This window comes from Prionailurus bengalensis, chromosome C2 (assembly GCF_016509475.1).
Source record: "Prionailurus bengalensis isolate Pbe53 chromosome C2, Fcat_Pben_1.1_paternal_pri, whole genome shotgun sequence".
Lineage (NCBI taxonomy): Eukaryota > Metazoa > Chordata > Mammalia > Carnivora > Felidae > Prionailurus > Prionailurus bengalensis.
In genome coordinates this window covers 60,181,908-60,202,672 of record NC_057350.1, presented here as the reverse complement: position 1 = coordinate 60,202,672, position 20,765 = coordinate 60,181,908, and the positions used below count along the sequence as shown (strand labels likewise).

The window sequence follows — 20,765 nt, the reverse complement described above, 5'->3', positions numbered from 1 at the left end:
GTTTGTTTTTTGTTTTTGCTTTCAAGGATGGGTGGGGGTAAGTAGTGAGCACAGCCTGACTGACATAACTATACAGTAGACGAACTTCCAAGTTATTCTCCAGTTTTCAGTCCTACTTTTCACTTTCTCCCTCTGTACTGTCGTCTTTGAGCTAACAGCCTTTTTAGGGTTCCCCCAGAAAGACTGGCTTTTACCTGTAGCTTCCTTAGAATACATATATGTGTTCTGCACCGTGTCTTCTGCTCAATTTCATTCTTTCACATCCTTCTCATCTACTTTCAGTCTTTCAGAAATGTGAAGTATCTCATTTGCTAATGACTCTCTTCCTAAACCATTATCTTTACTGATGTGGGTTTTAAAATTTTTTAAATTTCATTTCCTTGTTGTCAGTGAAAGGAAGCGAGCCTATGGTGTTGAACTAGGAACATCTGTCTCCCCAGTTCACTCCCTGTTAGGTCATTTCACCTAAACTACTCTTGCTAAGAGCTCTGGTGGCCTCCAGGTTAATAACTCCAGTGTATTTTTCTTCTGTCTTTGTGTTCTAGTTCTTACAGTAGCATTATATATGATTAATATACAATCATACCACATTTGTTTCCTTCATACCACATTCTTATAATATTTCTCTCTCCTTTCTGGCTGCTCCATTTCAGTCTGCTTTGTTTGCTAGCTTCCCCTCCTTTTTTTTTTTTAATTTTTTTTTAATGTTTGTTTATTTTTGAGACAGAGAGAGACAGAGCATGAATGGGGGAGGGTCAGAGAGAGAGGGAGACACAGAATCTGAAGCAGGCTCCAGGCTCTGAGCTGTCAGCACAGAGCCTGACATGGGGCTCGAACTCATGGACCGCGAGATCGTGACCTGAGCCGAAGTTGGACGCTTAACCGACTGAGCCACCCAGGCGCCCCCCCTCCTTTATGAAGCTCTAAACACTGACTTCCTTCTTTGTTGGTATTGGTTTCTTTTCTGACTCTATTCTTTTTCTCCAGATAATATTGGCTTCTAATACTATGTATATGCCAGTGACTTCCAATTTTGTATCTTAGCCTAGATGACTCTCTTGAGTTCCTGACCCATGAAGAATCCATCTGCTTGGATGGATATTGGGATAAATCATAAGGCACCTTAAACTTATCCTGTTCAAAATGGAATTCTTTTTTTTTTAATGTTTATTTATTTTTGAGACAGAGAGACCAAGCGTGCATGAGTGGGGGAGGGGCAGAGTGAGAGGGGGACACAGGATCCAAAACATTGACAGCATGGAGCCCAATGTGGGACTCAAACTAACGAACCCTGAGATCGTGACCTGAGCCGAAGTCGGTCGCTTAACTGACTGAGCCACCCAGGTGCCCCCAAAATGGAATTCTTGGTAGCTTCCGTTCCCCCAAATCTGTTCTTATCTTCTCCATCTCTAAATTGTATCACTACCCACTCAGCTGTGCGTGCCATCTTGATCGGTGTTTCCTTTACTCCCCACTTCCAGTTCATCACTCTTAGTTATGTTGCTAAAATGTTTCTCAAATTTATTCACTTCTCCATCTTTGTAATCAACATACCTTCATCAGAGCTACTGTCATCTTTCTTCTAGACTACCATGGCTTACTGGTCTCCCTACTTCCATTCCTGGGCCTTCCAAATAACCACAGCATTTATGAAATATAAATTGAGTCGTTGCCAAACCTTCTCCAGGTTTCATTGCTCTTGGATTGAATTATAAAATTCCAGGGGCACCTGGGTGGCTCAGTTGGTTAAGTGTCTGACTTCGGCTTAGTTCATGATCTCACGGTCATGGGTTTGAGCGCTGCATCGGGCTCTGTGCTGACAGCTCAGAACCTGGAGCCTGCTTCAGATTCTGTGTCCACCTGTCTCTCTCTGCCCCTCCTCTGCCTATGCTCTGTCTCTCTGTCTCTCAAAAATAAATAAATGTTAAAAGAATTATAAAATTCCTAACATGGCTTAAGTTTCTGTATACCTCTCCAGGCTCATATTTTTCCAGTTCTCCCTTGTTGTTGTGCTATGCTAAACTGGCCTCATTTCTTTGCTCTTTCCTATTTTGGGACCTTCACATATGTTGTTCTCTCTGCCTGTAATGTTTTTGCTCTGCTTTCTGCCACATACGTAACCATTTAAAATTTTTACTTCTTCAGAGATGCCTTTCCTGACCATCCTCAGTTTACATTAGGTATTTATACTCTCCCTACCCCCAGGATTCCCTGGTATGAATTAATACATGTATTAAAATGTGAACTTGGCAGGTTTTTTTTTTACAAGGATACTGACGAAGCCTTAAGGAATATGAAATTGCCTGTGATTTGATTGTTAGAGGTGGCATTGCTGAAATATTCCCTGCTGAAATAATTCAGGCATTCAGAAGCCAAACCCGTCTACTGAAATACATCTCTAACTACCATGATGAGTAATGAAAAGATTATAGTGCGAATCTATGGCTAAATGATGCATGTTTATTCTGATATTTTATCTACAGTATTGAGGAGGACTGTTCAAACTCGCCCTGCTCCACAAATTCCTCCAACTGTGGAAATAATTGAGAAGGAACAAAATTGGGAAAGGAAGACTTTACCTACTGGCACAGACAATCAGAATCCAAATGAAGAAAGTCACCTCTTCACTCAGAGGTGGAGGGTCTCTCACATGGGGGAAGATCTGGAGAACAAAGTCCAGGCTCCTTTTGTTAACCTCTCACAGCCCTTCTATAGTTCCCATTCACACACTCAGCAGGCCAGAAACCCCGAGTTCTCAGAAGAGCCCCCAGTACTGGGAGAGGGGCAACAGCTTAGAGCAAATGAGGCGTATTTACAAAGAAAGGACATCATGGCCCGGATCGCAGAGTTGACACTGCAGAACTCAGCTATCAAAGCACATCTGAATAATATTATTGGGCCAGGAGGAGAGCAAGGGGATGGACTTCGGGAATTAAACAAACAAGAGACCAGTCATGCAAGCGACGTGGCTGCAGTGAGTACCAGTTAAGGATCGACTAGGAACATTTAGGAGTTTAACTATATTGCTGGAACATCTTTAGGGCCTCCTTTCCTGAAGTGATCCTGGATATCTTTGAGGCTGCTACTCGAAGGTTTATGCTTAGTCATGTCCTCATCACAGAGTAAGGAAAAGTTATTTATCAGTTTATTTAACACATACAGTAAAAGAGGATAATATAAAATAGAACACAAGGAAAATGAATGAGGAAAATAGGACAAGGTAAAATATGAAAGAAAGCCAAAATTAAACTGGGAATGAAGTTGTAAATATAAAATGTAGAATTAGTATGAATTGAAAGTCTGCCATACAGCTACATTTTAACTGAAAGCATTTCTGCTCTTAATTTTTTTTTAATGTTTGTATATTTTTGGGAGAGAGAGAGAGAGATAGAGCATGAGCAGGGGAGGGGCAGAGAGAGAGAGGGAGACACAGAATCCGAAGCAGGCTCCAGGCTCTGCGCTGTCAGCCCAGAGTCCAACACGGGGCTCCATCCCATGAACTGTGAGATCATTACCTGAGCTGAAGTCGAATGCTTAACCAACTGAGCCACCCAGGTACCCCAGAAGCATTTTTACTCTTAAAGGGGCTTATACAAGAGAATTATGTGTAGCTGGCCCTCAACTCATGAGGAGTTAATTTTTTAGGATGCAGAATACATTTTCCTATAGAAATGATGTTTTAAAGGATTATTAAAGTGAGAGTTTAATGTATGTATGAGTCATCTGGAGATTTTTCTAAAATGCAGTTTCTGATTAGATAGTTTTGAGATAGCACCTGTGCATTTCTAGTTAGTTCCCAGATAGTAGACTGAGGATTATACTTTGAATAACAAAAGTCTGCTTATTATAGTCCAGGAGTTTTGTAAGTTAAATAAACTGTAGGATAAGCTGGTAACTTAAAATCTTCATTTTCTTGTTTGTGGGGAGAAAAGGAATTCTAAGTTCCAACTGGTAAGTGTTTATACACACATGTTCTCATGCTGGTCCCAGTGATGGGGGAGACTTCCTTTTATCCCTTCATGAGCCAAAGTGGCTCCTGTGAGGGTTCTGATAGGGGATGGGATAGTGTTTTGGCAGTGGGAAGGAGCTGGGCACCTTTATGGATTAGGGGGGCTCCAGAGGGGATTGCTTCTATAAAGAGCTTTACCGATGTCAGATTCAGGGCTTCTATGAGGAGGTTCAGAAAGGGGCGGGGGAACAAGGGCCACTTCTGTCAGCACTGGCTCCTGGGAGATAAGGGCAATGTGAGTATGGAGTCACTGAGTTATTACTCGGTCAGAAGGGACTAGCAGAAGAGGAGAAAAAAATTAGGAGTGAGCAGGACATCAGTGTAGATGTGTGTAAGTACAAATTGCCTTAATTTTGAGTCACTGAAGGTGTTTCTATGTTTACAGAGTTTTGACAGTTATTCAAAACAGGTTAACTAAGTCTTGGTTTTAAAAAGGCAACAGAGTTAAAAATTGAATTTGCCTTCTTTTCTAATTAGTATATAGATCGGGCTAGTGGACACAGTCTAATATTTTTGTTTTCACCACCCTCTTTGTCATAATCAGAATTACAAAATTATCTTTACATTGTTTTGCTTATCTCTCTCTTTTTTTTTTTTTTACTCATGGGCATAAGCTACAAATTAGTGATTTCTATTAGGAATTGTTTTTTTCCCAAAGGGACATATTTAACTAAATGAAATAAGAATGACACATATATTCTTCTCAGGAAGTTTCATACTAAATGTAGTTATATTCCACATGTATATGTATATGTCTTTTTTTTCACTCTACCTCCCATATTCCTTTACAGTCATCACCTTTCTCAAATTAGATCTCTGAGGCCAAACGTGGCCTGGGGAGGCTGACCTGTGGTCAAGGAGAGCGATAAGATTCCTAGAAATCTTTGCCAAATAACTCATGGTACATGTATGAAGATTGGGGTGACAGAAGCATCTCTCAAGTACAGCAGATCCTCTTTTGTATGTTGCTATTCAAATTGCACATGTGTCATTACAATTATTTAGAAGCCAGGTCACTAGCAGTACTGTCTTTGCTCATGTGATCTTTTGTGCCCCTCAGCAAACGTGAAGAGATACAGGAAAGCTTTGCCTTACAGTACTCCCCATGGAGAGAGGGAGTAGAACGTCTGTGTGGTACCAGTAGCAGAAGGATTCGTATCCCTTTCCTTTAGCCCTAATTTTTCTTTTTTTTTTTTCCTTTTTTTTTTAATGTTTGTTTACCTTAGAGACAGAGAGAGAGACAGAGCATGAGCAGGGGAGGGGCAGAGAGAGAGAGGAAGGCGCATAGTCTGAAGCAGGCTCCAGTCTCTGAGCTGTCAGCAAAGAGCCCGACTCTGGGCTCGAACTCACAAACCATGAAATCATGCCCTGGGCTGAAGTCGGACACTTAACCAACTGAGCCACCCAGGTGCCCCAGCCCTAATTTTTCAATTAAATGGCTTGTAGATTTTATTCTTTGCCTACTATTCAAGTTTACATATAGCAAGGGTGGTGAATACTAACTAGCTGGCTTTTAGTGGAAGAGTTTATGTTTACAGACAGTCAAAATTGTTTGGATTATTTTTGATATGGAATTTGTGCCTTTTTTTTTTTTAAGACTTATCCAACAACACAGCCTTTCACACCAAGTAGCATGGAGGAACGGATTGCAGAATTGAATCGGCAAAGTATGGAGGCTCGTGGAAAACTCTTGCAGTTAATAGAGCAACAGAAACTTATTGGTTTGAATCTTTCTTCCCCACCAGTATCACCTATTCCATCACCTCTCAGAGCATGGACTGGTTGGTCACAAATTCATGATTTAAAAGCTAGACACATGAGAGTTTTCACTTTCTTGATTTTGAGCTGAAAGAAATCTCAGAGCATATATTTCAGTGCCTTCAATTTTACATAGAAAGAAATAGACCTGAGTCATGTCAATTTTACATAGAAAGAAAAAGACCTAAGTCTCTGGGTAGAAAGCTATTCCATGGTGCCTGTAGGTAATCTTTGGTGTCTGAGTTCCTAAGTTGCCCTATGTGTAAGTGGGATTCATTAAAGTGTATGATTCACTTAGGATATTTGCTGTGGCTAAGTGTAAAACATAAGGATTGGGGTGCCTGGGTATCTCAGTCAATTGAGTGTCCGACTCAAGTTCAGCTCAGGTCATGATCCCAGGGTCATGGGATTGAGCCCCATGTCAGGCTCCACACTGAAGGTGGAGCCTGCTTGAGATTTTTTGTCTCTCTCTCTGCTCTTCCCCGCCCTGCTTGTGCCCTTCCTCTCTCTAAAATAAATAAAAACAAAAACAAAAACAAAAACCTAAGCATCAAAATGATTTAGAGTTTCATCAGCAACAAATTACAAGTTATTTTGTTAAAACTAATTAAAACATTTTTATTTGTAAATTAAACTTTCCATTCTGTTATTACTTTTAGGAATGTGAAAAACCAGAGGGGGTTCTAAATAATAGAACAGCAACTAAAAAATTAGTTGTCATAATATTTACGTTCAAAAAGGTACTGATGAAGTGGCTCTCAAGTTGTTCTTTAGGCAAAAATTGAATTACTAAGACCCTCAAGAGGGTCGAGCTGTGTGAAAGCTATAGAGAAACTAATTTTGGCTCAGGATAAAAGAAGGACAATCTTTATATCAGTAAGTGGTATTTTCCCTAAGGTGCTCAAGCATCCGTGTTTTAGAGGGATTCATATGTCCTGTGGTGGTTGAAGAAGGAAGGCTACCTTTAAGGTATCTGCCAATAAGACTTTTAGAAAATTTTTATTCCAGTGTAATCATCATACAGTGTTACATCAGTTTCAGGTGTACAATATAATGATTCAGCAATTGTATACCTTACTCAGTGCTTACCACAACTAGTGTACTCTTTTTTAAAGATATTTATTAATTTTTGAGATGAGAGAGAGAGAGAGCGTGCACTAGAAGGGTGGGTGGAGCGAGAAGGAGAGAGAGGATCCCAGGCAGGCTCCAAGCTGTCAGCACGGAACCCAATGCATGGCTCAAACTGACAAACCTTGAGATCATGACCTGAGCTGAGACCAAGAGTCAAATGCTTAGCCAGGTGCCTGCTGGTTAGTGTACTCTTAATCCCCTTCACCTGTTTGACCCATCCTCCCACCCACCTCCTCTTTGCCAAAAAGAATTTTCCTTTCAGTTACAAATCATTTCTGTTTTGAAACTTCAGACCTAGAGAGCAGACTCTTGAAAATTACTGGAAAATGACGGATAATCCGTTTCCTTGGGGATCTTTCTTTGTTTAGTCTAGGCTTCTTCACATGACAGCTTTGTCTGTTGTTCTTCGTAGTCACGAAGCCTAGAGACGACTTCTGATTAGAATGAGTACATTAAATCACTCAATAAGTCTGAACATTTATTACCTGCCAGCCTGTTCTGGGCCCTGGGGAGACTGCTCCAAACAGGACAAATCCCTGTCCAGCTTGACTACTTTAGCATTCAAGTTGGGGAGCAGGCAGGAAACAAAGAAGCAAATAAATAGATAATGTTAGTGCTAAGTGCAGTGAAGAAGAATAAAGCAAATCACTCTTAAGAATAATTTTGTAATTACATTAGACATCTGTGTGTCAATAGTTCCTTAAGGTTTAAAGTACTTTCATTACTGTTATTTAGTCCTCAACACATCCTGTGAGTAGATAGAGCTGATATTATAGCTATTTGCTACCTGAGTAAAGTGAGGCAAAAGAGGTTAACTGATTATCTAAAGCAAATTGGTAAATTTGCAACTGTGTTCTTTTCATTCCAGTGGTTATATCTCCAAGATATTCTTTTTTAAAGTAAAATTCGTGCTTTCATGAGAACCTTCGTGCACTATGATGATAAAGATAAAAATAAATCATATGCCATGCAAAACCTCTTTTGTTTTCTAGAGTAATGGAGGAATATGTTATACAATTAAATATGTATTAAATATGTAAATATTAAAGCCCAGAAATCACTGGTGTTAAGTAGTGATTCATAGGAGTCTCTGAAACTGGGGGTAAACATTAAGTCTTTCATTAGTAGATAGTAAATATTTGTTAATTGATAACCTTCTTGTGAAATACTGAAAATGAACACAACTATACTTGCCATTGGCCATGTGATCTCCTCAGCTACCTTCCCCCTACCTAAGCTGTCTTCAGGAATCGAATAATGTAATAGATTTAGAAGATTTGAAGTTTCACTGAATGACTTCAGAAATTTTCCTTTTTCTTTTTCTTTTTGAAAACTTGAGATAAGCTGTTTTGACAAAAATCACAAGTTTTTTAGGGCTAGCTCTTAATTTCTGTTTTTCACTTCCAGATCTGACATGATACCACTTGTCTGAAGATTCTGGCATTGTATGACCTGGCATGCTACTGAATTGATACTAGTAACTAAAGTTTCTTGTCTCACAGTTCATTTTGAAAAAAAATTCTTCCAGTGTGTCTGTGGGTCATAATGAAAATATAGAAAGAACCCCCAAATTTATAATGTGAAATTTTACAGTAAGATAGAAATCAAGTTAAATTTTTGCTTTTATTTTAATGAAAGTTAATGAAACTGATATTTATTTTTATATTTTAGAAGGAGGAAAGAGGACGATTGAAGTATCCATTCCAGGAGCAGAAGCCCCAGAAAGCTCAAAATGCAGTACTATCTCTCCTACCAGTGGGATAAATTCAAGAAGGTAGGGTTACAATGTGAATAGTTACTTAAAAAAATCAAGAAAGCGATTAAGTGTATTCTCTTTGGGGGAAAAAAGAAAGTGCATAGTATCTGACTTAGGTTCAGGCAGACTTACTCTTGTAGAGAAAATAAAGTAATGGGAGAAGAGAATTTCTGGGGGGGAAAAGGAGTGAGGACGAGCTTTAAGTAGAGCAGTGTGGGTTGTTACTAAGAACAAAAATAGGATAGTAGCACATATATGGAGCTCTTGGTAGGTTACGAAATTAGGAGATCACATATGACAGGGTGAGTAACTGAACAGTAGTATTTTTCTCTTTTACAGTAAATGAAGCTGAAGCTCAGAGAGCTAGCTGATTGGGTGGTTTTTCTGGATGGGTCACGTGGTTGGTAAATGGTGGCACTGAGGATGGACCTGGCTCTTCTGTCAGCACTCTCTGTGCTTACCATGATGCTGTGCTGCTGATCCAAGGCTCGTTACTCTTCCACCCCCTGGCCTTTTCCCCCTCACCCCCACACATGCACATGCATTTTTCCCCTTTAATATTAAAAATGTTACAACATGATACTATCACAATGGATGCCCTCATTATACATTTGTCCAAACCCATAGAATGTATAACAAAAGCATGAACCCTAATTTAAGCTATGGATTTAATTCATAATAATGTATCAATAGTATCAATTGTAATAAATGATGCAAATGATGCAATGTGTAGGGGAAACTGGGCAAGGGAGGTGAAGGGTATATTGGAACTCTCTGTACTTTACACTTAATCTTTCTGTAAACCTAAAACTACTCTAAAAAAGAAAGTCTATTATTTAAAAAAAAAAAAAGACTTAGGTTGGTAAAAATGTTGTAAATAATTTGGATGTAACTCAGCCAATCTTTTTCAAACTCTTGCCAATCCTGAGATTTGTCATTCTTCTATCATTCAAGGTTAGTAATGATAGATCACTCTCCCACCCTCTTTTATTTCTCATTTCTCATAAATAGGTCTTCAGGGGCTACTAGTAATTCTTGTTCTCCATTAAACGCCACCTCAGGAAGTGGGCGATTCACTCCTGTTAATCCAAGAGCAAAGGTATGTGATAAAATGTAATTGTGAAATGTGTGTAAGGGTCAGGAGAGTGAGGGTGGAAGGGGCCGATTTAGTGATTTCCATTATTAATGTGACATGAAATTCTCAGAAGAATTCCTAATTCACCTTTGCTAAAAAAAAAGAAACAGCCATACAGTTTCTTTTGTGTTCTGGGGTAGCTAAGGAACAAGGTGAAATTCAATAGGATTTCAACATAGACTGGAAATTACTGGTTTCGGGCAGAGCATTCCTACATGGCAGGACATACAGGCATGCCTTGAAGTAGTAGGTATGCCGAGATACTGGTTCCCTCAGTGCTTGCTGTGGCTGTGTGGGACTTGGGATAGACAGAGCCCTGGGGCCACTTTCCTTGTCCCTTTACCCCAGTGTGCTGTATCAGAGTGTGCCACTAGTTAGAGAGGTTCCGGTGAATCAATGTTGTACATATTCCTCATGTGTTCTGCTTTGTTCTAGATTATACCAAATAGTGAATGCTTCAGTAAACACTGAGTATTTATAGCCCAAATTAATCGATAGGCTCATATCCCAGTTGCCTAGCACTAGAAGATTTATCCTTTATTGTTTCCTATATCCTAAAAAAGTTATAAATTATTTTATTTAACTTGCCCTTAGTTTCTGGAATTTAGTAACAGATTTAGTTTACTAAGATCAAATACCTTTGTTATTTTAAGAAGTTGCACATACAAGTTGTATAAAACACTGGATTTATCCTTTATTTAAAAATTAGTTTCCCTCAATCAATAAGGGGATATGTTGACCAGGGAATCAGTTATTTGGGAATTTCTCTATTGGAGAATTAAAATTACCGGTAGCAATTTAATTTTCAGTACCATTTGATGGCATAGGATAACATGATTCTGTGTACTTGATCTAAATAATTGTAAACCTGGAATGGGCTCATGTTTCTGATTACTTTCTAAATCCTTTTTGCATCTTTGTTCAACAGATTGAGAAGCAAAACGAAGAAGGCTGGTTTGCTCTTTCTACCCACGTGTCATAAATGAAGTTAGTTGTACAGTTTGTTCTTGGTAGCATGTTCTTGAACTTCCACTCCCATATCCCTGCCCCTGCTTGCAAGTTTTCATGTCCCTTTAGATAAAACCTTCAAAGATCTTGTGACTTAGTACTTATGGAACAAAGAATAAAGCAGTTATTTCAGTTTGGACCTTTGCAAATAAATTTCCAACAACTAACCAACGTACAACCTTCTTTGAATAAAATTTTGACTATAGGAAAATTGAAGTTTTGTATTCTGATAATTTCATAACTAAGGTTTTTTTAACACAGTTTTACCTTTATCATCTTTATTCAATAGTTTTTTTTCTTTTTGTCTTAGTATATCTTAAATGATGTATTTCTTTTATTTATTTTTTTCTGAAGAACTAAGTTGCTTTGCATATAGCTTACAATAAAATGGGCTGCGGTAGTTAATGTCTGGCTTTCGGAAAAATTTAACACTCCCTTTGATCTCTTTTTGGGAGGGAAGTCACTGTTGTTCATCACTTTCCCATCAAGTGGAATGTACAGCTTTAAAAAATAGGTGTGGGAACATTTGCTTATATTTACTTACACAGGTAAGAGTGGTTGTATGTATTATAAAATTCTTATATAGTCTTCTAATGTGAAAATGTCATCAATAATGATAGTGCACATCAAATAGGTAGTGATCATAGAGCTTATGTTGAAACAGCAATGAGTACAAAAAGTTGCAGTCAACTTTCCCAGCCCTGAATCTACTACACGTTCAAAGTAGTTTTCTTCAAGGCACCTGTTTGGCTCTCAGACACTGGTTTTTATTTTAAAATTACCTTTTAAGTTATTTCTGTCCTTTTGCTGTATGATGAGAATCCTCAGCTTGGAATGGTGGGAGTGGGGTTGGGGAAACACATTGGAACTACTTGGGGAACTTTTTCAGACAACGCTGTCCCTTGTCTTGCAGTTATAAACCACTGTTCTAGGAAGTGGCATATGGGCTTCATCATTATGGTGACAAAAATAAAAATTTTTTCTAGTATCACTGAATGTATTTTCATGAAGTCATCTGACCTCATTTGCATTATTGCAGATTCTTCCATCTGTATTGTACTTTTTGAAACCTGGTATTTAATAAGTACTACCCCTGCCTGGAATATAAAACCATTTTAGTACCATTCCTTCTGTTATTAAATGTCAAGTTATCTGCTTGGTTTGTGAATGAATTCTTTTTTTTTTTTAATTTTTAAAAGTTTTTACTTAAATTCCACTTAGTTAACATGCAGCATAATATTAGTTTCAGGTGTACAATATAGTGATTGAACACTTCCATACAGCGCCCTGTGCTCATCACAGCGAGTGCACTCCTTAATCCCCATCCCTTATTTAACCCATCCCCACACCCACCTCCATGCTGGTAACCATCAGTTTGTTCTCACTAGTAAGCAGTCTGTTTCTTGGTTTGCCTCTTTCTCTTTCTTTTTTGCCTTTGCTCGTTTGTTGTTTCTTAAATTCCACATATGAGTGAGATCATAAGGTATTTGTCTTTCTCAGACTGACTTATTTTGCTTAGCATAATACTCTCTAGTTCCATCCATGTCATTGCAAATGGCAAGATTCCATGTGAAGGCTTTCTTTTGACACACATTTTTCTTTTTCTTTGCTTTTTTTTTTGTGTTTATTTATTTTTGAGAGAGAGAGAGTGTCAGCAGGGAGGGGCAGAGAGAGAGGGAGACACAGAATCCAAAGCAGGCTCCAGGCTCCAAGCTGTCAGCACAGAGCCCAACGCGGGGTTCGAACCCACAAACCATGAGATCATGACCTGAGCCAAAGTCGGACACTTAACTGACTGAGCCATCCATGTGCCCCTGACATACATTTTTATTAATATTCTTCAACTGGTTGGCTCTTTACTTTTTTCCTTTATAACTCTTTAAGCTTCAAAAGCCATGATTTTCAACTTGGGGAGCACTGAAAAAAGACCAAACTGACTACCTGGGGAGTGAGTCCTTGGCATGACATTTTAAAAAACTGCTTAAGATGATTTAACGTGCAGCCAGAGTAGAGAACCAGTGCTCACAAACCTCCACAGGTTTGTGGAGGTCACATTGAAGTATCTGTCCTGCTAATATTTGTTTTTGTTGATAAAATACAAAAGTAGATTGAAAATACTCCAATAATAACAGATACAGAGAAAAGGGCTTTATTAGACTTTCTAAAGCAGCGCTTCTCAGCTTTGGCCACCATTCATCACTGAGGAACCTTCTAAAATTCCCATTGCCCAACTCTCACTCCAGACCAGTTGACTTATACTCTGGGGGCAGGACACAAGCATCAGCATTTTGAGAAACCTCCTCAGATGATTCCAGTGTATAGCCAAGCCTGGGAAACATTATAAAGATTTATCATCCCTAAATCATAAAGTGGTGCATGTTTGGTTTTAATTAACACTACCTTGTGCCCTCTTTATTAGCTTTCAGAGCCAGCTGCACCTGTATGAACCCTGACCAGCACCATCAGTAGGATCACCAGGGGTACTTGTTAGAGATGAAAATTCCTGAGCCCTACCCCAGACCTATGGATAGGAAACTCTGTTTCTGTTTTAATAAGCCCCAACTGTCATCCTGATCCATGCTCAAATTTGGGAACCATTGGATCTATGGCATCACAAAGCGTGTACTCTGCTATATTTGATGATTTGTATTTACTTTCACAGTTCAAACTCAGAGTACTTGTATTGCTCATATATAGATTCATGTTTTTGGTCAACACATGACTTCTCTAGAGTGCCCCAGAAAGCTGCTAAGCACTTGCTAAACTTTAGTAAAATTTTCCATTTTCCGTATTACAGCTTGGGAGAGAAACTAGATTGATAATCAAATCCACGGTTAATGATATAATCATTCTTATAGTATATAGTGGAATTCTTTAAGTTAGCAGAATTTAATAATAGTTTATGGTTTACTAAATGCCAGATAGTGTTTTAGCCACTCCTCATGATTTTATGACACCTTTATGAGGTAGATCCTATTATCCTTACTTTGCAGATGAAGAAACTGAGGTACGAGAAGTTAAGTAGCCTCTCAAGGTCACACAGCTTGGGAATGGTGGCCCTGGGATGGGACATAGGAAGTCTTTCTACACAACCTATGCCGTGCTGCCATCTTACAGTGAATATGATGTGGAAGCCCCATAATAGTAATAGCTATCTTTATAGAGTTGTAATTGTGGTGTGCACGGTGCTGAGCTAAAAGTAGCTCCATTATTTCAATAAAACTGTGAGTTAGAGGTGTTTGAATGCCACCCACCTCCCCATTCCAGACAAGGAAATTGAGCCCTAGAGGTGAAGTAAGTTGCCTAATGTCAGAATGTATGAGGTAAAGCCACGACTTGAAGCTCTTTTGAAAAAATTACTGGACTTCTCCTACTTACGAGAAATAGCTAATCTAGCACAGTGGCTAAGTCTGCAAGTATTGCAAGCAGAAAGCTTGGATCCAAGTGCCATTTCTGCCAGTTGGGCTGTGTCCCTGGGTAAATTAATCTCATTTTTCCCATTTGAGAGTCAGACATGGTATGTCTTCTAGGATTGTGAGGAGTAAGTGAGGTGAGTATATGTAAATATGTAAGAACAGAGCCCGACTCACGATAAGCTTTCAGTAATGATGACTGCCAGTTTTTTGGTATACAAAAAAATACACTATTTTCTCTGTGCTTCCAGATTTTTAAAGATATTAAATGGTGAATTTATAGTGGTTTTCTCAGATTAACAATTGGACCCAGTGCTTTAAATTTAGAGTTTATTTCACCTGAAAAGATATTTGGAAGTTGAAGGAAAACATGTTGAGAATTTTATTTGAAAATGTAACTAATAAGCTGTTTAATTTTTTCCTGTTTTCTGGCTTTCCAGACACCCTGCATATGCCATTTATAATTAACAGCAAAGATAATGATCCTTTTTTTTTTTTTAAGTCAGGAGACTTTAAGTCAAGAATAATTGACTAAAGAAAACATTTCAATATTACCAACAAATGCATGGTATAAAGGTCTTGGAAAATTGTTGTGTAACATTATGGAAAACAATAAACAAAAATAGAATATAGCCTTTTAAAATAAGCTATTGAGAAATAATTTATATGCAATAAACTACATCCATTTAAAGAGAATAATTCATTGACTTTTGACAGACAAAACAACCACAAGACACATTTCTTTCATGCCTAGAAGATTTCTCCTGTCTCTGCAGTGCGTCCTACCCTTTGCTCCAGCCTTGGGCAACCACTGATGTGCTTTTTGTCATCATAGATTGGTTTACATTTTATCTAAGTGGAATCATAATTGCACTATTTTGTGTCTGGCTTCTTTCACTCACTATTGAGATTCATTCATGTGTGTATCAGTTTCTTCCTTTTTACTTCTGAGTAGTATTCCATTATATGAATGTTTATCCATTCACCTGTCAATGGCCATTGGCTTTCTTCCCAATTTTTGGCTATTGTGAATATAGCTGCTATGGACATTTACATTCAAGGCTTTGTATGGACATAAATTTTTGTTTCCCTTGGGTAAATAACTTGGACATGGAATGGCTTGGTATATATTTAACTTTTAAAGAAACTACCTTACAGTTTTCCAAAGCGTTGTGCCTTATTACATTCCTACCAGCAGGGCATGAGAGTTACAGTATCTACACATCTCCCACGTTCGGTGCTGGCAGTTTTTGAATTTTTACCCATTCTGGTAGGTGTGGTGTATATGCATTGTGGTGTGCATCTCCCTGAGGACTACTGTGAAGCATGTTACCATATGTTTACTGGCCGTTCATACCGCTGATATGGTGTAGTCAAAGTCCTTTGCCCATTTGAAAAATTAACTTGTCGGGTTTTTTTTTTCTCATTCAATTATAAGAATCCTTTATTCTGGATACAAAGTCTTTTGTCACTTATTGCAATATTGTATGCGTTTTAATTAAATTCCAGTTAACACAGTTTATTAGTTTCCGGTGTGCAATGTAGCCATTTTAAAATGATGTTTGTAACCAGTGACTTTAAGTACTTAAAATTCAATACTGAGCGCTGCCTGTACCACAGAGCGGCTAAAGAGCAAACTGCTAAACCGAGATCTGTCAAGGTTGCCCTATACTTTGTGTGCCCAGCGTCAGGAGGCCAAGGATCCCACAACATACAATCTGTTACCGTAAAAGCCAACAGAGATAACAGCGGAAAATAAACAACTACTAAATAAAGAAGCCTGGCGATGTACCTTTGAGGATGATAGTGCCCAATCAGGGCTCCTTTGGGCCATTTTTTTTTTTTTTTTTTTTATTCCTGGGCAGTTATCTAAGAAAGTATTCAAAAGTCACTTCGTTTATCAATATACCATTCTTAGGTTAATTATAATATAAACTGTATATAAAATTAAAAATGGGATGATAAACTCATAGGATGTTGGGCTTTTCTGTTTGTCTCCAACTTGGGTCATGTGGCACGAAACAGCTGGGCCAAAGGGCGAGTGACATTGAGGGTCCCAGTGGCACCGCCGCGGGATCTCCCAGAAAACCAGCTCCCGGTGGCGCATGCGCCTCCTGGCCCCTCGGCTCCGCCCGCCGGGAGGCGAGGCTTCGTTGCCGTGGTGACCTCTGTAAACGGAGACCCGGGGCTGACTCTGGGACTAAAATGCGTGGCGGCTGTCGGTGCCTTGGGTAAGTTTGGAGCCTGGCAGCAAGGCAGTTCCCGCGAACTCGTCCTCAGATCTGTTAGGGAGTCAGGGAGCAGCTGAGCCTACTAGGGTTTCTCTTAGACTGAGCCAGCGTTGTCCAGGCTTGCTGAGACGTAGTCCTTCGTCCTTGCTACGATCCGTTCAACAAACGTTGAAACGGCTAGTATTGGCAGGCATGGAGCTAGACACTGGGTACAAAGTGGACACGGTTCCTGCCTGCAAGGAACTCCTAATCCGGCTGGGGCGGAAGACAGCAGACCCAGGAGTGCCAGTTAGACCGGGCTAAGCCCAGGCTCCAGAAGCAAGGAGTCTGGTGGGAAAGTGCCTGGGTTCTGGGGTCACGCAAACCAGCCCACACCACACTTAACTGTGTGACACTCGGCACATGGACCCCTCAGCACTTCAGCTTTCTACTCTCTGAAAAGGAAGATGATCATGTTTATTTCATGGGGTTCTTGTTACAACTAAATAGGATATTACAGGTAAAGTGAGTAGCACATTCATGGCATGTAGTTGGTACAGAGTAAATACTTGTTGCATACAAGTAGATATAGTAGCATACGAGTAAGTATTCAGTGTGTCTGGTCAATTGTGAGTCGTCCCAGATGGCTACTAAGACTTTTGAGAAGGAGAAGGAGCTAAGGAGGGACCAGGAAAGGGGAAAGTGACAGGCGATGAGCTGCAGACCTGAAGATGAGGGACCGTTGTGCCATGCCAAGGAATCCGAGTTCTTATTCTGTGGCAGTGAAGAGCCATTAAAGGTTCCAAACAGGAAGAGTAGCACCCTAAAAGCTGTGTTTTGAAACTACAAGAGGCAGGTAGAAATGGAGTAGAGAAGAGAGAGAGAGACAAGGTATGAGACTGTGGTAATGGAAGAGGTGAGACAGCATAACCAGAGTAGGGTACTGGCAGTGGGAATAGAAGGGAGAGGGTGAATTCAAAAGGCTTAATAACTGTTTACTTGGCAACAGAACATAGAAACCAACTACATGAGTTGAGTGAGAGGGAAGACTTCAAAGAGTAACTGCTCTGCTTTCTCATCTGTAAATTGCACTTAACTCATACAGTTGTTTTGAGAAATATGTGAAACAGTATGTGACGAATCCTTAGGATGGTGCTTGACACATGGTAATCATTCAGAAAACATGGGCTATCATTATTATTTCCACAGTGGTATTTCACATTGTAAAGTAAAAACTGAGCATCTGTTTTATACGACAACCTCTGAGTCTTAACATGGCCAGCTCTGGCACGCTGCTGTGGAGTGTTTGAGTTGGTGAGACTGAAGACTGACCCTAGAATCTGATGGATGAATCCAAGTAGTGCCATCTTGGGGACCATTCTCTCTGGTTTCCAGCCAACCTCCTTCTAACAACACATGCCTTTGCACCACTGTGTAACTATGACTCTTTTTTTTCTTTCTACTTCCTCAGGGTTGTCTCAAAACTTGACAGTATACTCAATGAGTTGGTTAACAGAATGAGTCATAGGCTGGATCAATGACCCTGAGTGTAATAAAAGAAGATTTAAGATAGTTCTGCAAGTAGACTCCTAAACCTAGCTACTTCAGTTATACGAGATGGGACATGGCTGAGAACACACAAATACGGTGTAGTCATTTCTGGTTGGTTACAAGCTGATTATGATGAGTCAGTATATGATGAACCTACCACCTCCCCACCCCAAAAAGATAATTTAATATCAGGCTGCCTTAAAGGAATACAACGTTGCCACCAGGTAAAGTAATAGTTTATCTCTTTTGGAAAATGCCTGGATCCTTCAAAGAAGATACAAAATTGGGAGGGATATTTAACGCATTGGGAAGTAACTTCTTGAGCTATCAGGATGCTGAAAAGAGTTGAAACCAGGTTAGTGAGGAATAATTGAAAGAATTGGGATGCTTTAGCTGGAAATGAGAGGGTCTAGGGAGACAAGTAAAGTTGCTACAATTATTTGAGTGGTTATGGTACACAGGAACACTTGTATGTGTCCCCAGAAGAACAAGGAGCAAATGGATGTAAATTGCAGGGAGGCTGATTTCAGGTGAGTATAAAATGAACTAAGAACTGGAACTGAGCATTAACCTGCTTACCTGAAATGTTTACATTGAAGCTGACTGATCATGTTCCTTCATTTTTCCTTTATTCAGGAATGAATACATTTATCCCTTCAATCATTTTATATACTGAGTACCTATGTGCCAGGCACCACTGTTCTTTTTTTTTTTTTTTTTAAGTTTTTATTTAGTTTTGAAGGAGAGAGAGACAGAGCATGAGCCGGGGAGGAGCAGAGAGAGAGGGAGACATAGAATTTGAAGCAGGCTCCAGGCTCTGAGCTGCCAGCACAGAGCCCGACGCGGGGCTCGAACTCACGAACCGTGAGATCATGACCTGAGCCGAAGTCGGACGCTCAACTGACTGAGCCACCCAGGTGCCCCCAGGCACCAGTGTTCTTAAAACTCTACTGTATTAACTCAATGAGGTCTCAGAACAATCTTATGAAGTAGGTACTAAACTTTGCAGATGAAAATACCAAGGCACAGAGAAGTTAAATACCTGTTGAACACCTCACAGGAGGAGTAAGAGGAGAGCCAGGCTGTAAGCACAGTCAGACTGTAGCCAATTCTCAGCCTGGCCAATACACCAACCTACTTTTCTCATGGTGCTGAGCCTGATGTTGTAGATGTGTGATTCTCACGAGTGGGAGGTTGGACTAGGTAAGACCTCTTTCAACTCTGAAGATTTCATGGTCACCTTTATTGAGCCCTGGCTGTATTAGAGGGAGTTTGTAGTAATTATGGTTAAAAACAACTACGATTTTTGAGTACCCACTATGTGCTTTATATGAACCCCTGGTCCTTAACCCAGGTTCTTCTCTTTGGCTACACAGAATAATTACATAGGGAGTGAGGCCTTGAGAATGCCATGCTGTGAAAGTTTTCCGAAGTGATTCTAAAGTGCAGCCAGAGTTGAGAACTATAGGTATAAAAGATCTCATTTAATACTTAGAATGACTCTGTCAGGCAACCTTATACTCCCCATTTTACATAGAAAAGGACTAAGGGTTAAGCGATGCTGGGGACTTGGCCCTTGGCCAAGCTAAGCTATACCCTTGGCCAAACTAGGATGTGGACCCAAGCCTTTCTGGCTCCAAAGCCTCATCAGGTTACAGTACAACTTCCCAATCCCTTTATTATAAACAACCCAAACCTAACCTAACAAACAAATAAAAACCACCTTATTCCATCTCAGCATTTACACTGCTAATCTCCACATCAGGACCCTACTCAGTTGCCTTTTACAGGTTCTTCAGCCACCCTTTCTGAAACAACAACAACAAAAACTAAGAAAGGGTCTCAAATAGTTTAATTTTGTGTCCAGTATTGTTAGTTCAGAACACTGGGAAAATTGCTTGGGTTCCAGTATTTTCTTCCATACTGTAGACAACTTGATATTAACTGTGTTTCTGATATTAAAACTTATTGCTTGGTAATGTTAACCACTTGAGGAGTATATTGTTTGTAACGGAATAGGATAAAGAGTGTACTTTTGTCTTGATACCAATTTACCTTTGATTGTGGTTTAAATCCTTTGTTTACAGAGTGATGTTACCATGATTGTTACCGTATCTGTTACCATAATTGTTTACTATAATTGTTTCTTACCCACTTTATAATTAACTTGTAAGTAAATTTATTAGGTCTTATAAGCTCTTTATTAGAATATATGTTTCCAGGTAATGTTCAGTTACAGTATGGTAAAAATAAATGTATTTAGAAAAAAGAAGACTCAGAAAATGATCTTATGAAGCTTTTATTGGTAGGAAGCAGAAAACTATGCGATTTGTTTATTTATTTGCTTAAATTTTTAAAAAGTTTCTTTGTTTTGAGAGAGTAAGCAAGTGGGGGAGGAGCAGAGAGAGAGAATCCCAAGTAGGCATCTCACTGACAGTGTGGAGCCCGATGTGGGGCTTGATCTCATGAACTGTGAAGTCATGACCTGAGCTGAAACCAAGAGTTGGATGTTTAACCAATTAAGCCACCCAAGCGCCCCCAAAACTATGAGATTTAAGTCATTGAGAAGTACATGACCTACCACTGCTGGCTTTGAAGGGGGCCATGAGCCACGTGGCCTCTGGAAGCTTAGAACAACTCCTAGCCTATAGTCAACAAGGAAACAGGGACTTTAGTCCTACAACCATATGGAACTGAATTCTGCCAACAACCTAAATAAGCCTAGAAATAGATTTTCCCCAGAGCCTTCAGAAATGAAGGCAGCTCTGCCAACACTTTGTTTTTGACCTTGTGA

At 39.5% G+C, this 20,765-nt stretch overlaps 2 protein-coding genes across 10 annotated transcripts in view; both read left to right on the top strand.

Annotated features, from left to right (window-relative positions):
• SPICE1 (spindle and centriole associated protein 1) overlaps nt 1-10,934 on the top strand; it is a 69,142-nt gene extending 58,208 nt beyond the window's left edge. For 6 of the 9 annotated variants that reach the window (XM_043594197.1, XM_043594194.1, XM_043594195.1 and 3 more), the window contains exons 14-18: nt 2,484-2,974; nt 5,607-5,790; nt 8,570-8,672; nt 9,666-9,753; nt 10,718-10,934. In XM_043594197.1, coding sequence (XP_043450132.1) covers nt 2,484-2,974; nt 5,607-5,790; nt 8,570-8,672; nt 9,666-9,753; nt 10,718-10,771 — 920 coding nt within the window. In that variant the 3' untranslated portion in view covers nt 10,772-10,934. The other 3 variants (XR_006299362.1, XR_006299361.1, XM_043594198.1) reach the window with 3 other exon arrangements.
• A 5,328-nt stretch (nt 10,935-16,262) lies between these two features.
• Nucleotides 16,263-20,765, top strand: part of CFAP44 (cilia and flagella associated protein 44) — a 157,203-nt gene continuing 152,700 nt past the window's right edge. Inside the window, exon 1 of the mRNA XM_043594190.1 lies at nt 16,263-16,441. The gene's annotated coding sequence lies outside the window, so the exon portion shown is untranslated. The remainder of the gene's footprint in view (nt 16,442-20,765) is intronic.